The sequence below is a fragment of the Dendrobates tinctorius genome, unplaced genomic scaffold (assembly GCF_039654945.1).
Source record: "Dendrobates tinctorius isolate UK_male_01 unplaced genomic scaffold, ASM3965494v1 ptg000062l, whole genome shotgun sequence".
Lineage (NCBI taxonomy): Eukaryota > Metazoa > Chordata > Amphibia > Anura > Dendrobatidae > Dendrobates > Dendrobates tinctorius.
In genome coordinates this window covers 33,302,961-33,319,965 of record NW_027361730.1, presented here as the reverse complement: position 1 = coordinate 33,319,965, position 17,005 = coordinate 33,302,961, and the positions used below count along the sequence as shown (strand labels likewise).

At 46.8% G+C, this 17,005-nt stretch overlaps 1 protein-coding gene across 5 annotated transcripts in view; it reads right to left on the bottom strand.

Moving 5' to 3' along the window:
• Nucleotides 1-15,715, bottom strand: part of SIN3A (SIN3 transcription regulator family member A) — a 67,342-nt gene extending 51,627 nt beyond the window's left edge. For 2 of the 5 annotated variants that reach the window (XM_073579496.1, XM_073579500.1), the window contains exon 1: nt 14,380-14,514. In XM_073579496.1, coding sequence (XP_073435597.1) covers nt 14,380-14,452 — 73 coding nt within the window. In that variant the 5' untranslated portion in view covers nt 14,453-14,514. The other 3 variants (XM_073579498.1, XM_073579497.1, XM_073579499.1) reach the window with 3 other exon arrangements.
• Nucleotides 15,716-17,005: the final 1,290 nt, after the last annotated feature.

Here is a 17,005-nt window from a genome sequence, read left to right as displayed (position 1 = left end):
GCGGGGTGTGTGGTCTGTGTCAGGGTGTGATTTATGCTCCCACTGCAGCATAGAACAGAGGTTGAATGCTGGACTGAGTGAGAAGAGATAGATTAACCCTTTCAGGCGCAATCCCAAGTCACATGCTGAGAAGCGGGTATGTGATAATTGGTAATTCGTGACAGCTGGCGGCTCCTAACAGGAAAAAAAAACAAAACTCATTTTCTCCTGCTAGATACACTTTCAGTAAGACGGCTGGGCATCTTTGTAGCACTATTTACCTGCGGATTAACCCTATATATGCAGATTCCCTTTAAAACAAATTATGTAGGTGTGGGGTGCAATGTGATTTTTATTTTATTCAGTTCACAAATTATCCCAGCAGAATAAGGGCTCATACTCACTTGCGAGAGGCTTGCACGATTCTCGTGCAAGTCTCTTGCATGAAAGCCCGGCACTGCCGCCGGCACTTGGAGCGGAGCATGCGGCTGCATAGAAATACATGTAGCTGCACGCTCCGATCCCAGTGCCAGGTTTTCATACGAGAGACCCGCACAAGAAGCGTGCCAGTCTCTCTAAAGTGAGTATGAGCCTTAAGGGTTATGTTATACCGTATGTCTATGTATACATGGAAGAAGGGTGGACCAAGATTTTCCATCTACATCGTCCAGTCTTTGAAATCTCAAGAACACTCACATGTTTAAGGCCTTGTGCATAAGGCATGAAGGCTAAAATCTGAATGATAGATCAGCCACAGAGAAGTTGAATAAACCCTTAATGGGAACCAGCCATCAGCAAATTCCTCATTAATCTGATCACACGCTCCTGCAGGCAATTGAATGATACTGATAATGTTGTAGCTAAACTGTACGATTAGTTGTTGCGGCATAGTTATAGAATGATAATGTGCCAACTTGTATAAAAATCTGTTACTCGGAGTCATCCGGGCGGTGCAGCCTCCTGCCGACATCCTTGTAAACATCCCCATTCGCTTTTCATCATTGATTGCTCCACAGTATGATGATGTCACAGCAGACATTTCTGAAATCACACACATGCTCTCTTACAGCCCGTTGGAGTGTAAACTCCTCAGCCTCATCAAGCTTACTGCACATGTTCTGGATCTAGCCTCTGTGCGAGTCCAGGGCACACCACTCCTGCTCATGCCCAATACCTGGATCCAGCCAGCATCAGAGCAGCACTTGCAAGCTGTAGAGCAAACCTCTGAAGTGGCCAGTGGCTTTGGCCTGTTTCACACATCCGTTTTTTGTGTCCGCCAAACGGATACGTTTCAGTTTTTTCCCGCAAAAACATGGCGGATCCGGTTTTTTTTTTTTAACGGAAAACGACGGATTTGGACGGATTTAAAAAAACGGAAGTGTGATCCAGGCCTTTGGCAATGTGCAGTCCCACTATAGAAATTCTTCAATAACAGATTACTTGCAAATTGCTTGTTTTTACAAGAATAAGTCTCCATCTTGTAAGTCTATGGAATTTGGACTGTACACGGATGTCGTCCTCAATGCAGTACGATGGTTTCCACGGACTCATTGACTTGCATGGCAGAGTATGATCCGGAAAAACAAAAAACAGACATATGAACGACCCTACAAAATAACATCGGTCTGAGCATGAGCCAATACTCTGTCAGACTGCACTCTGAACAAACATAAGGCCACATTCACACTATCAGTATATGGCCAGTAATTTACCTCCGTATGCGTAAGCCAAAACCAGGAGTGGAACAATCAGAGGAAAAGTATAATAGAAACATGTCACCACTTCTGGATTTATCACCCACTTCTGGTTTTAGCTTACAGATACTGAGGTAAAAAACTGAATGTGTGAACAAGGGCTGAGAGATGAAAGGAGCAGAAGAGCGACAGAAAGGAGCACGTCTGTAGTCATGGGGAAAGGCTGAGGCAGGTAGGTGTTTGTCTGGATGCAATTAATGAAAATCCTTATAAAGAAAAAAGTTTTTTGCCTATACACTGCAGCATAGGTTAATATCGATCACTGGCTCGCTCTTGTCATCGCTCTTGTCATCTGCACCTCAAAAACATTTCTAGAATTCGACCTTCTCTTACTTTTGACTCTGGCAGAAACCCTGTTTCTCTTATTCATTCTCGTCTTGACTATTGTAACTCTCTTCTAATCGGTCTCCCTCTTACCAAACTCTCCCCTCTCCAATCTGTCTTGAATGCTGCATCCAGGATCATATTCCTCACCAATCGTTACACCGATGCCTCTACCTTGTGCTAGTCATTGCACTGGCTACCCATCCACTCCAGAATTCAGTATAAACTTATTACCCTCACCCACAAAGCCCTCCATGGCTCAGCACCACCCTACATCTCCTCCCTTGTTTCAGTATACCACCCTACCTGCGCCCTCCGTTCTGCTGATGACCTGAGGTTAGCATCCTCAATAATAAGAACCTCCCACTGGCGTCTCCAAGACTTTACACGTGCTGTGCCAATTCTTTGGAATGCACTTTCCAGGTCAATACGATTAGTCCCCACAATTTTAAGCGTGCCCTGAAAACGCATTTATTCAGACTGGCCTATCACCTCAACACATTAACCAAATCTATCCCTGTGTGGCACAGCCAAAAGTTTTACCATAACCAGGTTCCCCACATCATGTTCCCACATGCTTTATGCATCCATTAGCCCTCTGTGTCTGTACTGTTACACACTTAACATTACGGCTGGTCCATACAATCAGGGCAACTGTTACCACCCACCTTTCGTGTCTACCTCTTTCCTCATAGACTGTAAGCTTGCGAGCAGGGCCCTCATTCCTCTTGGTATTTGTTATAATCTATGTGATTATTGTTATGCTGTAATGTCTATTGTCTGTACAAATCCCCTCTGAAATGTAAAGTGCTGCGGAATATGTTGGCGCTATAGAAATAAAATGTATTATTATTAAAGAATCATGTAGAATTTCTTGTGTCTACCTTGCATATGTCATTTTTAACTGCTGAACCATGTATGGGCTATCAGCCATCTTGATTCCTACCTTCCCTTTGATGCCGTTCCTCTAATGTGGACTACATTTCCCATGATGCCAGAGTCTCATATTGTGCTCCTCTGTCTTGGAAGCAGTGATGGACTTAATGCCCCTGATGATTAATAATAATCCTGAAATGGGGAAGCAATGAAGTCCAAATAATAAAAATTAACAAATCTTTATTGAGAAATATATACAAAACTGAAAAACAAAGGGGGAGAAAGGAAGGGCAAAATGGGCAGAGAAATCTGTGCAATAATAAAACTGCCACCACATACATGTAAGAGGTATCAAAGATAAAGTTCACCTTTAGGCTGTGTGCCCACGTAGCATTTTTTAAGCGTTTCCGCCGCGCTTTTGCCGCAGCAGAAACGCTTAAAAACCGCTAACAAAAAGCATCCCATGCAATCCTATGGGATTCCGCAGTTGCTGTGCCAATGCTGCGGAATCGCATAGCGGTAAAATCCGCAGCATGTCCATTAATTTTGCGGAATCGCGGCGATTTCGCCGCCATAGGATTGAATTGAAACGCTCACTTTACGCATGTGGCTATGCCCACCATGCGCAAAGTGAGCGCTTCATGTGCGGATGGTACCCAGGGTCTGGAGGAGAGGAGACTCTTCTCCATGCCCTGGGTACCATATTCCTGTAAAAAATAGAATTAAAATAAAAAATAGTGATACTTGCCCTCTGTCGGCCCCCGGAGTCCTCAGCGGCGCTGCCGGCAAGTTCCGTTCCCAGGCGTGCTTTGAAAGAATGACTTCTGATGACGTAGCGGTCACGCGACCACGACGTCAACAAAGGTCATTCTCGCAAAGCACGCCTGGGGACAGAACTTTCTGGCAGCGCCGTTGAGGACCAGGATCGCAGCTGAGGAGATTGGGGGCCGCCAGAAGGCAAGTATATCCATATCTTTTATTTTTTTAACATTCTATGTTTAACTATTGATTCTGCATAGGCAGCATCAATAGTAGAAAATTGGTCACACTAGTCAAGCACTATGCTTGACAAGTGAGACCAACCTGTCAATCACTTTTCCAAGCAATGCTTCAAATCGCTTGGAAAGCGCTAGCATTCTGCAAGCTAAAAACGCTTGTGTTTTGCGGGAAAACGCATGTGAATTCCGCATGCGTTTTATCCGCGGCGGGGAGTTGCGGAAATGCTGTGGACAATTCCGCCGCATTTCTGCAACGTGGGCACATAGCCTTAAAGGGGATATCCGAGACTTCACAAAAAAACTAAGCACTAACAGGCAGGTAATTGCAGCTTACCTCCTGTTGTGCACGGCACCGTTCTTCCCGGTTACAGACCACTCCTGCCAGGGATTTGGCTGAGTGACAGCCGGCTCCCCTAGTTAGGTAGCAGGGATCCAGATATCCCATCAGAATGATGGCGCAAGTCCTGCCCCATCGGTAGCGGAGCAAAAAAGAAGCCTTCGCTCAGTAGACGTGATGTCAGCTGAGGTAGCTGAATCCCTGGCAGGAGCGGTCTGTGACCACTCGGGGAAGAACAGCACTGTGCACAACAGACAGGTAAGTTGCAATTACCTGCCTGTTAGTGCTTAGATACATTTTTTTTGTAAAGTCCCAGAAACACCCTTTAATTTCTTGAAAAGCTTAGTCCCAATCAATTACAATTGGTTTAGTCAAATACAGACCAAGTGCATACAGGAACTGCAAGATCAATAAAGTTGGGGTTTCCTACCCTGTGCATCAATCTCACTAATCCCCTTTCACACATCAGTTTTTTGCTGTCAGTCTCAATCCGTTGGCTCGATGGATCCAACTAGCGGATCCTGTGAAAAACGGATCCGTCACATCAGTTTTTCGATGGATCCGTTTTTGAAACCACAAATTTTTTCTATTTTAACCAAAGTTTTGTAGCTTTTTACCCCAAGCATTGAACTTTAGTATTGGACCATGTTACCCAAAGTACTGGACCTTATCATTAAATAAATGAAACACTAAAGTTTTTTATAATAATAATAAATTTAAAAAAAAATATATATATTTATTAAAGAATTATAAATTTAGATAGTTTGGGGTGGAGATAGTACTGGAGGGGCTGACAGATCGGACAAACTCGATAGTGGGAGTAGGGAGAGCGGATTGTGATGGCGACGGATCGGAAGGTAAAGGTGAAGGGGTGGAGAAACCAAGAGGATGGGTGGGAAAAAAAACAAAAAACAGGAGTAGGGATGGGATTTGGTAAGGTTTGAGGGGTGGAGTGGAGGGATTAGGAGACAGAAGAGATGGTGGGTGGAGAAGAGGGTTGTATTTGGGGCATGATGGGTGTGGAAAGAGACTGGTGGTAGTGGGCAGGGAGTACAGGTAATAAATTGGAGCATGCTCAGTTTAAAAAAAAAAACGGAATCCGTCGCCGGATTCCGTCATTTGACGGATTACGACAGATCCTGCGCCCTTAGGCTTCCATTCTAGCAAACGACGGACGGCGACGGATCCGATTTTTCGAAGTAGACAAAAAACGTTACTTTGTCTGTCGTATCAGGCCGACTGAAACAATTTTCAACGGATCCAGCGAATGACGGATGAAACGTGAGGCCATTCATCGCTAATACAAGTCGACTAGAGAAAAACGGATCCAGCGGCTTCAGTCGCCGGATCCATTTTTTCAAAAATTGCGACTGATAGCAAACAACTGATGTGTGAAAGGGGTCTAAAGGTACAGATTGAATATATTCCTGTAGACTGTGAGCCCTCGCAAACAGGGTCCTCTTTCCCTCTGTACTTGTGTGTGCCTTGTATTGCTCATGTTTATAGTACCTGTCTATGTATGCCCCTTTTTCACATGTAAAGCGCCATGGAATAAATGGCGCTATAAAAATAAATAATATACATAGTTCATGAGACTTTCTGGTATTTACCGGTTTATGTGAATGAAGTAGCAATCTTTCCAAGTAAAAATCCCCTTGTTTCTACCTTATGTGTATATTTTTCTGCATTCTACACAAGCAATCTTTCCGCATGCAGGTTATATTGATATATCCTATTTTTTCCAATGCACTGGCCCCATATTATGCATTTTCCTTGCCTCAATAGCTGATGCATGCTGTAGCATCCATCTATTCTATGGACATGCTCCAGTAGATTTGTTTGCACTTGCACTTTATTGATCTTGCAGTTCCTGTATGCACTTGGACTTTATTTGACTAAACTAATTGTAATCGACCACTAGGGTTCGCTTACACCCAATTGTACATGCACTTATTGGACTACTCTTATCAAGACATTAATGGTGAAATTTATCCTCAATACCTCTTACATGTATATGTGGATATTGTTATTGCACAGGTTTCTCTGCCCATTTTGCCCTTCCTTTCTCCCCCTTTTTTTCCCCACAGTGTTTTATATATTTCTCAATAAAGATTTGATAATTTTCATTATTTGGGCATCATTGCTTCCCCATTACACAGTTTATGCTATGTGATATAAAAAAAAAAAAAAAAGGACTGGAGCAGCACTGGGAACCGGAGAAGACGACAATCCGTAAGCATTTTAACCCATTACAGACATAATTAGAGGGGGATTGTGGAATAAAAATACACAGCATTAAAATTGCAACACCAAAAAAAAAAAAGTTATAGAATTAAGGTAGTAAAAGAATGCATAGACATGTTGGTAATTTCCAACTAATGATATTCCAGGCTGCTCAGAGTAGCACGAGCAACATGCGTCCTGATGTTGATATGTTGAAAAACAGCTCTTGGGACATTTTAGATCAATAACCATACCATTGGTTTCACAACCAAATTAATGCAACGCCGAACTGTTAGTGTACCTGGAATGACGCCTAGAGGGGTCCGGCTACCATACATTATGCCACCCCACACCATAATCCTGGGAGTTAGACATTTCCTTGTAAAAGACTCATGGTCTTAACCATGCAGTTTCCAAACTAATCCAGATATCATTGCATCCAAGACAATAGTGGGACTCATAGCTGAAAATAGACCTCCATTGCAGTCTTGTTCCGCATCAGGATAGCCTTCTGATGATTGGTGTAGACACTTATGCCTTGCTTGGCATGTATCGTCCAGCTTAACTTGCTGCACAGAATGGAACAATCTTTGAGACCGTGGCATGTCCCCAAAGCGTCGCAGGAGACGTTTTTCAACATCACATGTTGCTTGTGCCACTGTTCGCCATTTGCGTGGCTTAAACATTCTACCATGGCTAGCAGAGCCTCTCTGGACTTGTCTCCCATTGTGCACATCATTAAGCATCAATTGTAAAAGAAGTTGCCAGCAGCGGACTTTGATGATTTATGTAATTCAGCGTGGCAGAACATTCCTCAGCAACCACTAACAACCAAAGTGCTAACATGCCAAGGTGTGCAAGTGTAGGGATTCATGCAGATACTGCTCTTATGACAGTGAATAAATTGAGAGGTTTTGAAAACCTTGTTTCATTTTTTCATCATTTGCATATCTATCTATCCTGTGATTTCCATTAGAAGAGTAGTAGAAGAGATAATTATGGAAAAATGATATATTTTATAATTTATGTATCCAAGACACCAAAATTTCCCTCAGTCAAATTCTTTAAGTCATTAACATAAAGGCAAAAAAACAGCAACATTTTCATTGCTCACCGGCCTTTGTCGTGTCAGATTATTCTAATGATGGTCGATTGTACATCGGCATTTGAGAAGCCCGAGTAACAGACAAAACCTTGCATTCATGTTAATGAAAAAGAATCTGAGGTAAAATGCCGGTGGCTTGGATACATTTGTTGGATTTCTTGGCATTTTGGTGGGAATTTGTCCCAAACAAGTGCAGAAGTATAGGAGTGGTGCAGGGAGCTCAGCTACTAAACTGTCTGATATATACACCAGCGTTTGAAAACGCATCCGTGGTTCAAGCTGGGCGATGCATTCAGTGCATCTTTAGAATATTTTTTCCCAATTTTACACCTTCTGTTTGCCTACACTTTGCATGTTAAAATTATTTATTTTTATTAAGACACTAGATGGAGGGCAGTAATGTCACGATGGGGGCAGGCTTTGCAGCGTTGAGAATCTCCCCCCATGTGCTCACCCACCTATCCACTCTCTCTTTCCCCATGTGCTGACTTCTCCCGTCTGTGCTCTCTTCTTTGACCTGTCTACCCCATGTGCTATCCCCCTTGTCTACTGTCTCTCTCCTTCCTGTGCTGTCCCGTTTGAGCTGTATCCCCCCTGTGCGCTCTCTCTCTCCCCCATCTGCTGTCTTCTCCTCTCATGTCATCTCTTTTTTTGACCCCATCACTAAACAGCCAGTGCACAGCATGTCAGGAGGAATTTCTATTTAAAGGGGTTTTCCCATGAACGAAAGTTCATTTTAAAAATTGTCTGTGTCTGACCGTGTACAGTTGTTTAAAATCAGTGAAATATTTTACCTCACAAAATGAATCCTCTGTGATCCCCTGCTGTAATGTCAGTAATGTCTTTTGCTTCCTCCCCTGCCCAGGAGATGTGGTATGCTCCGTATACGGTCAGACAACTTTTAAAATGAACTTTCATTCGTGGGAAAACCCCATTAATGTGACCGGCTTCCTCTACCTGTAGACACATTGTGCATCTGCTGCCGGGAACAGCTGAATTCGCGCAGGAGCAGTAAATCAGACCTCCGCCATCTTTGTGCAGACACATAGCGACAGTCACATTAAAACTGCGCATGCGCTCCGAGACACCCATCACCTGGGTGTCCCATTATGGCAGTCGGTGAACTTCCGTCGCTTGGAATTCTGGGGTCCGGACACATCTGGACGGAACAGGATGTGAAGACATTACAAGGTAATTATAGATATCACTTCATGTAGAAATGCAATCATAAAGATGTTAAAACGGCAAAAGGGGCCGAGGTTAAAGTTTTGGCATAGGTAGTAAAAAAAAAAAGGTGCAATAATTGGTGCAAAACAATGATAAATTGGGCTTATTCATTTATGACATTTAAAAAGAGCTCAATCTGCACAAACAATTTTGGCACAAATACAATGATAAATGTCAGACTTGGTGTGTGCCAAAATAACACAAATGTCTGGTAAATGGAATGCTAAAGTGGGAGATTTATCAGTCCAGCCATGCAAAGTTTCTGGCACTGAAAAAAACAAAACATCACCACAAAATTTGGCACATGTCATTTGTGCAAAGAAATTGTCACTTTTTTCCTTTGCGATCACCTGGAACTTACAAGAGTGGATAGTGCATAACTAAGAAGCCTGGTCCACAACCAAAAACTGGGCAGACGAGTGTATGCTACATATAATAAGTTTATTTCTATAGCCCCAACATATTGGGGCTATAGACAAAGACATTGCAGAATAACACATACGGGAACTCAGATACCACACTCCTGGGCATGGACACAGGTTATTATTGGGACAGTGTGCGCTCCGTTCGGCACAGAGACAATAAGGACCTGCGCGCCTGAGCTGAGGGCCCCTAAAGCTGTGTTCACACACAGCGGTCAAGTTGCCGCAGTCCTGTAAGGTGGTGGCGTTTCCACTGTCTCCCTGCACAAGCACTCAATCTAGCAGGGAAATCACTTTCATCCACATAACTGCAAGGATGATTGAAATTGCCAAGCAGTTTCACTGAAAGATTTAAGTGACTATGTAAGGAAATGGTGGAGAGCGTGCCGAGGTGACCGCTACGTATGAACACAGTCCAAACCCTAGATACAGGAGCCATCAGTCTAGACATGCTGAAGAGCTCGGAACTTAAAATTAATTAGCCGCTTGAGGCTGAATAATGTTTTAGTCCATTAAAAAAAAAAAAAAAAACAGATTGATCACATGGATTTGTAAGTATACCAGCCTCTTCAAGTCTAAAAGATTTAACTCCTTGAAGAGATTGGCCCCTTTCAGCTAATGCACTACTCATCTTCCCCGACTCTCGTGGCAAGTCTCCACCGCTGCTCCCGCTGTTGCGGTGCTGGCGTCACAATGACAGCCAATCAGTACACACAGTAGCTCTGGAGGAGGCGTTGCCTCTACCCAAGCGGAGCCGCTGAGCTCAGAGATGTGGGTGTCGCAGCCAGTGTACCCGGGGATGGCGAGTAGAGCGGTTTGTAGAGCAGCTTGGACAGAAGTTGGTGGAAAAGGAACATCCCCTTTAAGGACACCAGCTTTTTTTGGTTGATTGTCGACATAGCCATATGAGGGCTTGTTTATGGAGACATGTATTGTATTTTGAGTAACACCATTCATTTCACCATTGTACTGAAAAACCTGGGAGAAAAAAACATTTCAAGTGGATGAAATGGTGAAAACCCTGCAATCCCACCATTGGTTTTAGATTTTGCTTATAGTATTATGTGTGTGGCAAAGGAAAACTGGAAAAATGAAACTTCAGGTCAGTGATTACAGCAAAACTTATTATTAGCAGCCAAAAAAGGGTTTCCCAACTTGTTAACTGGGTGGGTGAAATTAATCTTGTAAAATCAAGCAACTTTGCAATTTACTTGTTATTAAAAATATTCAATTTTATTATGTACTGCTCGTTGTCATGGTTACCGGCCACCTCTGCGGTCTAGGAGAGTGGCTGGTTTCCTAGGCACAGAATCCATGCTTGCATTCTCATCACATTAAGGGTAAGTTCACACTAGGTGCAGAAAAAAACATGTTTTCCTTGTATTTTCTTACGTTTTTTCATGCATTTTGCTGCGGTTTTGGCATGCTGGATTTGATTCTTGTACATGCTGATAAAGTTTAGTGTTAAAAAAAAGTCCTATTCTATAGAATCCGTTTTCGCACAAAAATGCAGAAAAACTGGATACCTTCGTTTTTTTGGTGTATTTTTTCACCACCCAGTCAAGTCAATGCATGAAAAACACTGAAAAAACACTAAAAGAAGTGACGTACTCTATGTCCAAAAACCCATGCAAAGCAAGCACAAAATACTGATGACAAAAAAAAAAAAGTGTGTTCATGAGATTCTGAAATCTCAGACTTTGCTTGTACTTAAAAAAGTAGCTGAAAATGATTACAAAGAACGCAGCAAAAACGCCCAGTGTGAACTTAGTCTAAAGCGGTGTGCGCTGCTCTGAAGCCGGCTGGTTGGCTGGATCCGGCCAGCTTCAGTGTCTGCGTTCCTCCTTTGCTTAGAGCATGGGACAGCGCACAGTTCAGACCAGCGGCTCTGCCATACCCTGGCAAGCAGGAAGCATAGGAGGGACGTGCTTCCAAACAAAACATGAATTAGAGAACACCCTTTAAAAAAAAACAAAAAAACAAAAAAAAAACAAAAAAAAAAAACACAAAACTGAACTTTGAAAGTAAAAAAAAAAATAAAATGATAACTTCTATTTCCATCGATAAAGCTGTGAAGACTTGTTCTTCGCATGGCAAGCTGCAGCTTCTACCAGGGGCAACATATCATTGGTGCAGCCTGTGCGACCACACAGGGGCCCAGGTAGTAAGGGGACTCATTTTACCTCCAAAGCACGTGCAATTTTGTATTTTTAGAAGCTCTTGGGTTGCAAAGGGCCCCTATATTGTTCTTGCACAGGGGCAATTTTCTGTGTGCCCGCCAGTGGATTTTACTATTACTACCACTTTGCAGAATATTCCTGTCAGTCAGTGGAGAAGTGACTTAAGTACTGGTACTACAATTTTACAGCATTAACCTTTAGTGTGCCGGCTCACGATCAAGCTGCGGGTTTGACATTGCATATTTACACAGCGTCAAACCCGCAGCAGCCAGATGTTACAGCATAGTGGATGGGCGTTCTAGAAAGCTCGTGTCCATTATGTGTAGTCACCTGCAGGGACGCACATGCGGTGCATCTTTCCAGACCGCAGCAAGTCTATGGTCTGGACGTGGTGATTCCGCGCGGTTCAATGCACACATGCGGAATCACCTGCATTCACTAGCCAGCAGCGAATATGTGCTGTGTTCACAGCGCTGCCAATTATCGACCGTGTGCACCCGGCCTCGGGGTTGAGTTTCATATTTTGATAAGTCACACTTTTGGAAGTGTTCTTTTTTCCTCACATTAAAACTGAAATAAAATTATTTAATTTTTTTTTAATAGTTAAAAGAAAAACTTTGCTACTTTTCATTTATTATTTTTTAGTTTCCCTAGAGGACCTGTACCATGATGTCCACACAACAACCCGCACCATGGGTTAGTACTACGTCATGGAAGGAGTTCATGCAAGGTGGAATTTGGCGACGCATCGACTTACAGTTTTGCCAACTCCTGGTTTTGGCTTATAAATACTGACGTTAAATACTCGACGTGTGCACATGGGCATAGGGGTCAGCGTCGTACAGGTGCTACCCCCCTGCAATAGTGCAAGAGATTCTATATCAACCCAGTCATAACCTGGTGATTCCCCCCCCCCCTTTCATTTCTTTTGCTCTTCATTTTAGCCTCCAATTTTTGTTGAGTTGTAACTTAATTTTATATTCTGATAGATTGGACTTTTATGGACATGGCCATACCAAAAAAAATGAATATTTTTTAATGTGTTAATTAGGAGGCACGATTTCAATTTTATTTTTAAAGCTTCGGGGACTTGAACTTGCGATCATTTGATTCCTTATACTATACACTGCGGCAATATATAGTTAAAATGGAGTTCTCCAATAAATCCCTGCAACAGGAAGATTAAGATGGCAACCAAAGTGGTCTCAGCAGGCCCCCACAAATGCATTGCAAGGGGCATATGGAGACTGCCGAAATCACACACCACTAATTGCACCTCTTAAATGCTGCCGCCGCTGACTGAAAGCATCATTTCATTAAATAAACACAGACTGGGGCAAACTCTGGTCCCTGCTGTTAAAGATGCCAGCTCTGGTCCAGGTTCAGTTCCTAAGCCCTCTCCATACACCAGCACACAATATATGTTGTTTAGTGATGACTGTAAGCGAGCAGGACATCCTCTGCTGCCCCGACCAGCCTCATTCACCATGGAGAAAACGGCCAGAATACTTATGATCACAAGAGGACAGGGAGAAGTCAGAATACTCTCCAGGAAGGGGGGCTAAGGAAGGCAGCCCATACCTAGAAGACCCTTGTCATGAGCGTCCCGCTGCTCACACCATGGGGGGCAAGAAATCCCAACAGGGCCCTCATTACAGAGAGCGGCGGAATACTCACAGATGCTGCAGCGCATCAGAGAAACGGCAGCTTACAGGAGGAGCAGTCACCGGCTCTAAATTGGACAGTTTGCACCTCCTTGTATTCCTGCTGCCCGGAGCATATAGATTTTTAGGGTTTTTTTCCCCCTAAATCTGCCAGTTGGTTGAACAGATATAGGTCTTTTTATTTAGAGCCACTTGTTATTGTGTGGCACCATGGAGGAGCGGCTCAATAACGTACAGTCTAATAGTAATCTTGGGAGCCACACACCCCCAAGAGTAAAAAACAGATAATGAAACACTAAAGACGGCCATTAACAAAAAATAATACTCAGGAGAAAAAAAACAAGCGCAAAGATGGGAACAGGGAGGATAGGCTATCAGATGCAATCTGCATACATCCTAGAACTGATCATCTAGTTATGATTCTGCAAATCCATCCCTGAAAGGCTATCATCCTCTCACTTCCCCGCATTTTAGGAGCCTGACTGACAAGCCTTTTCACTGACCGGCTGCTGAAATCCTGCACATGCTCAGTAGGGGGCTGCACTCAGCATAGCACCACCATACAGCCTGTCTGGCTCCCGACACCTCCTGCATGTGTGTGTACATTATATCTATGGGAGAGCTGCCCAGACTTCAGGACAGTTAGCCGCCAATCACAGAGCTGGGGCCAGAGGGAGGAATCCAAACATTAAGGAGGCCAAGTCTGCCGAGACACCATTGTAACAGGACTTCCATATTTGTAGGGAAAAGGGAATACATGTGCTTTTTACAGAAGGCCTGAGGCTGCAGATACGTCCCCGGGAGCTGAGCCCACACTGGACCCACTGAGAGGCAGTTTTGCAGCACAAAAGTTCAGGTCCCTATTGTTTGCAATGGAATTTGGGTCGGGTACTAGAACCCAGACTTCCACGGGCTGAGCGCCACCTCTGCAAGTGGTTGTGCCAGGTATTACAACTCATAGCTGCAACCTTGAGCTACCAGAAGTGCAGAGCTGGGCCTGGTAACAGTGTGGGCTGGAATGATACAATAATGGGGGCTGGCCAGCAAACAATATGGCAGGGGCCAGACAGGCATGGGTGCCAGCAGCCCACCACCGGTGCAGGAGCAGATCACCAGAGCCCTTGGACACGATGAGAGTAGATCTTACACCCCATGTGCCGGCCGGGGACAGACCCCTGAGGGGGGCGCCGCACTCAGGACCCCAGGGCGCTTCCCACCTGTGGCCACCAGCACACCCAACACCCGGGGGGCGCTGACCCCCTCACAGCCGATGGGACACTCCGCGCTCACCCCAGTGCGGGGCCCCACGGATCAGGCCACCAGTACCCGGGCATCTCACACACGGGCTGCGATTCCGGAGCATCGCCCGATCCACAACAACGGCCCGCTCAGAGCCGAGCCCACCCCCCCACGTGTATGCACACCCAGTACCCCGTTATAATGCCTCTGCCAGCATTACCCTCTCTGTTCCGGTCTCCGGTACGCGTCCAGCCGTTCTTCTCTGTCACAGTGGGGAAACCCCGCCTCCCACACCTCGTACTGGACCGCGACAGCTGATTGGACAGTCAAACACGTCCATTACACGAGACAACCAACAGCCAGCATGGGCCAAACCACTAGGGAGGTAACAGGGGCGGTGCCACAAGCCACGCCCACACAACAAAACGCAACCGAGCAGGCGCGAACGGAAAATGGCCGTCAATGGAATGAAAAAGACCCCGCCCATCACATGACGTCACTCACCACCACTGCCCACGCCCCTTCCTATAGCTATTGGTTGCCATGCACAGAGCTGGGCGTGGACCGCAACTGTGTACGAGTGAACGCCTGCGGACCACGCCCCTCATGAAGACACGCCCCCTTCATGTCGTGTTTACATGGTAAAAAAAGGGAAGCCAGGCCGGAGAGCGGCAGTGGCTGCTTAGCTGGCCGTGGTGGCAGGTCTGCGTACAGACAGCTGTTCGTGTGGCTGCCTCTGCGGTGCGCCTGGAAAGACACTGAGACACAACCTTCTGCAGCCACACGGCCTGGCCGGCCGGGAGACGTCCCCGGGCACAGCCAGCCCTACCGTGTGGTGCCAGGGTGTATACACAGCGGCTGAGGCAGCACCGGAGCGCGGTGTGTGAGGCGGCAGTGTACGGCACAGATGCGTGTAGTATGGCGGAGGGTCAGCGGGAAGTACATGTGGCACCGCACGGGCGCTCAGCCATCCTGGCACGGAACGAGCAGCGGCCGCTCCGGGTCCCGCAGTCCTCCAGGAACGTGGGCACCATACGGCGGCTCCACCACCGGGCTGCAGCCGACCACTGAGCAGCTGTGCCGGCTCCGCTGCCCGCCCCTCCAGGACGGCTGCCCGACCTCCCGCACACGGCGCCGCCACTAGCGCCCGGTCACTGAGCACCCTGCAGCCCCCGGTGTGTGCCTGGCCGCTCCATGGGAGGGCGGGTTCGTCTACTTCACCCTCCTCTCACCTCACACTATGACCATCCGCTCGGTTCCGGTCTCCGGTTAATGACCACCCGATTCTCTGTCACGGGGGAAATCCCGCCTCCGACACCCAGCACAGGGCGCCACCGTGCGCGACAGCTGATTGGTGGAGTAGAAATGCCAATCACAAGCAGAAACCAATACGTTATCGAGACAAAGAGCTCAGCGACCGAGGGAGTGGGCGGGGCTTCCAGCTCCGCCCCCCGAGCACGGGCTGTGATAAGCAGGCGGAAAATGGCCGTCAATGGAATGAAACGTAGAACCACGCCCACTGTTCAACGTTATCAGGCACACTGGACCGCCCCCTTCAAGCGCTAGAGGTTGCCATCCGGGGAGCTGGCGTGGTTTCTTTACCAAGAAGAGGAATGTGAAGACCACGCCTCTTACATATGTGAAGACCACGCCTCTTACATGGACACGCCTCCGGGTGGTGTTTACCTGCTATAAGAAAGGAGTGCGGGCCGAGGAGAGCGGAGAAGGCTGGTGGCAGACAGTGGGCGCTTGTTAGGGTGGTACGCGGCGGCAGACAGAGCAGCTGTAGGGAGACTGATGCACAAATGGTGGCGCCTGGGGTGCTGTGGGGTCGTCGGAGAGGCTGCTCTTTATGGAGGACGTGCCCGCTGTGCAGTCCTAGGACCAAGGCAGACATGGCATTGGTGCAACCGATGCAGCTGCACACGGGCTCTAGAGTTAGGGGCCACATCCAGTACCAAGGCCTGTGGAGGTGTGCATTGTGATGACCTATTGGGCTGCACAGGGGTCTTCTGCGTGTCTGACCCTGCCTGTGACACAGGAGTTTGTAGCCATAGTTTTAGCTCCTACTGGTTTAAGCACTAAGACCTTATTCAATGGCAATTAAAGCAGTTGGCCGCTGTGCATTCCCTTAAACTCTACAGTGCCCTATATAAATGCTTCAATGGCACTGTGTCTCGCTGTCACCGTCCCCGCCGAGTCAGCACTGAATCTCGCGGAATCGTCCCTGCCGAGTCGGCACCGTGTCTCGCTGTAACCGTCCCTGCCGAGTCGGCACCGTGTCTCGCTGTAACAGTCCCTGCCGAGTACGGCACCGTGTCTCGCTGTAACCGTCCCCGCCGAGTCAGCACTGAATCTCGCGGAATCGTCCCTGCCGTGTCGGCGCCGTGTCTCGCTGTAACCGTCCCTGCCGAGTCAGCGCCGTGTCTCGCTGTAACCGTCCCTGCCGAGTCGGCGCCGTGTCTCGCTGTAACCGTCCCTGCCGAGCCGGCGCCGTGTCTCGCTGTAACCGTCCCTGCCGAGTCGGCACCGTGTCTCGCTGTAACCGTCCCTGCCGAGTCGGCACCGTGTCTCGCTGTAACAGTCCCTGCCGAGTCGGCACCGTGTCTCGCTGTAACCGTCCCCGCCGAGTCAGCACTGAATCTCGCGGAATCGTCCCTGCCGTGTCGGCACCGTG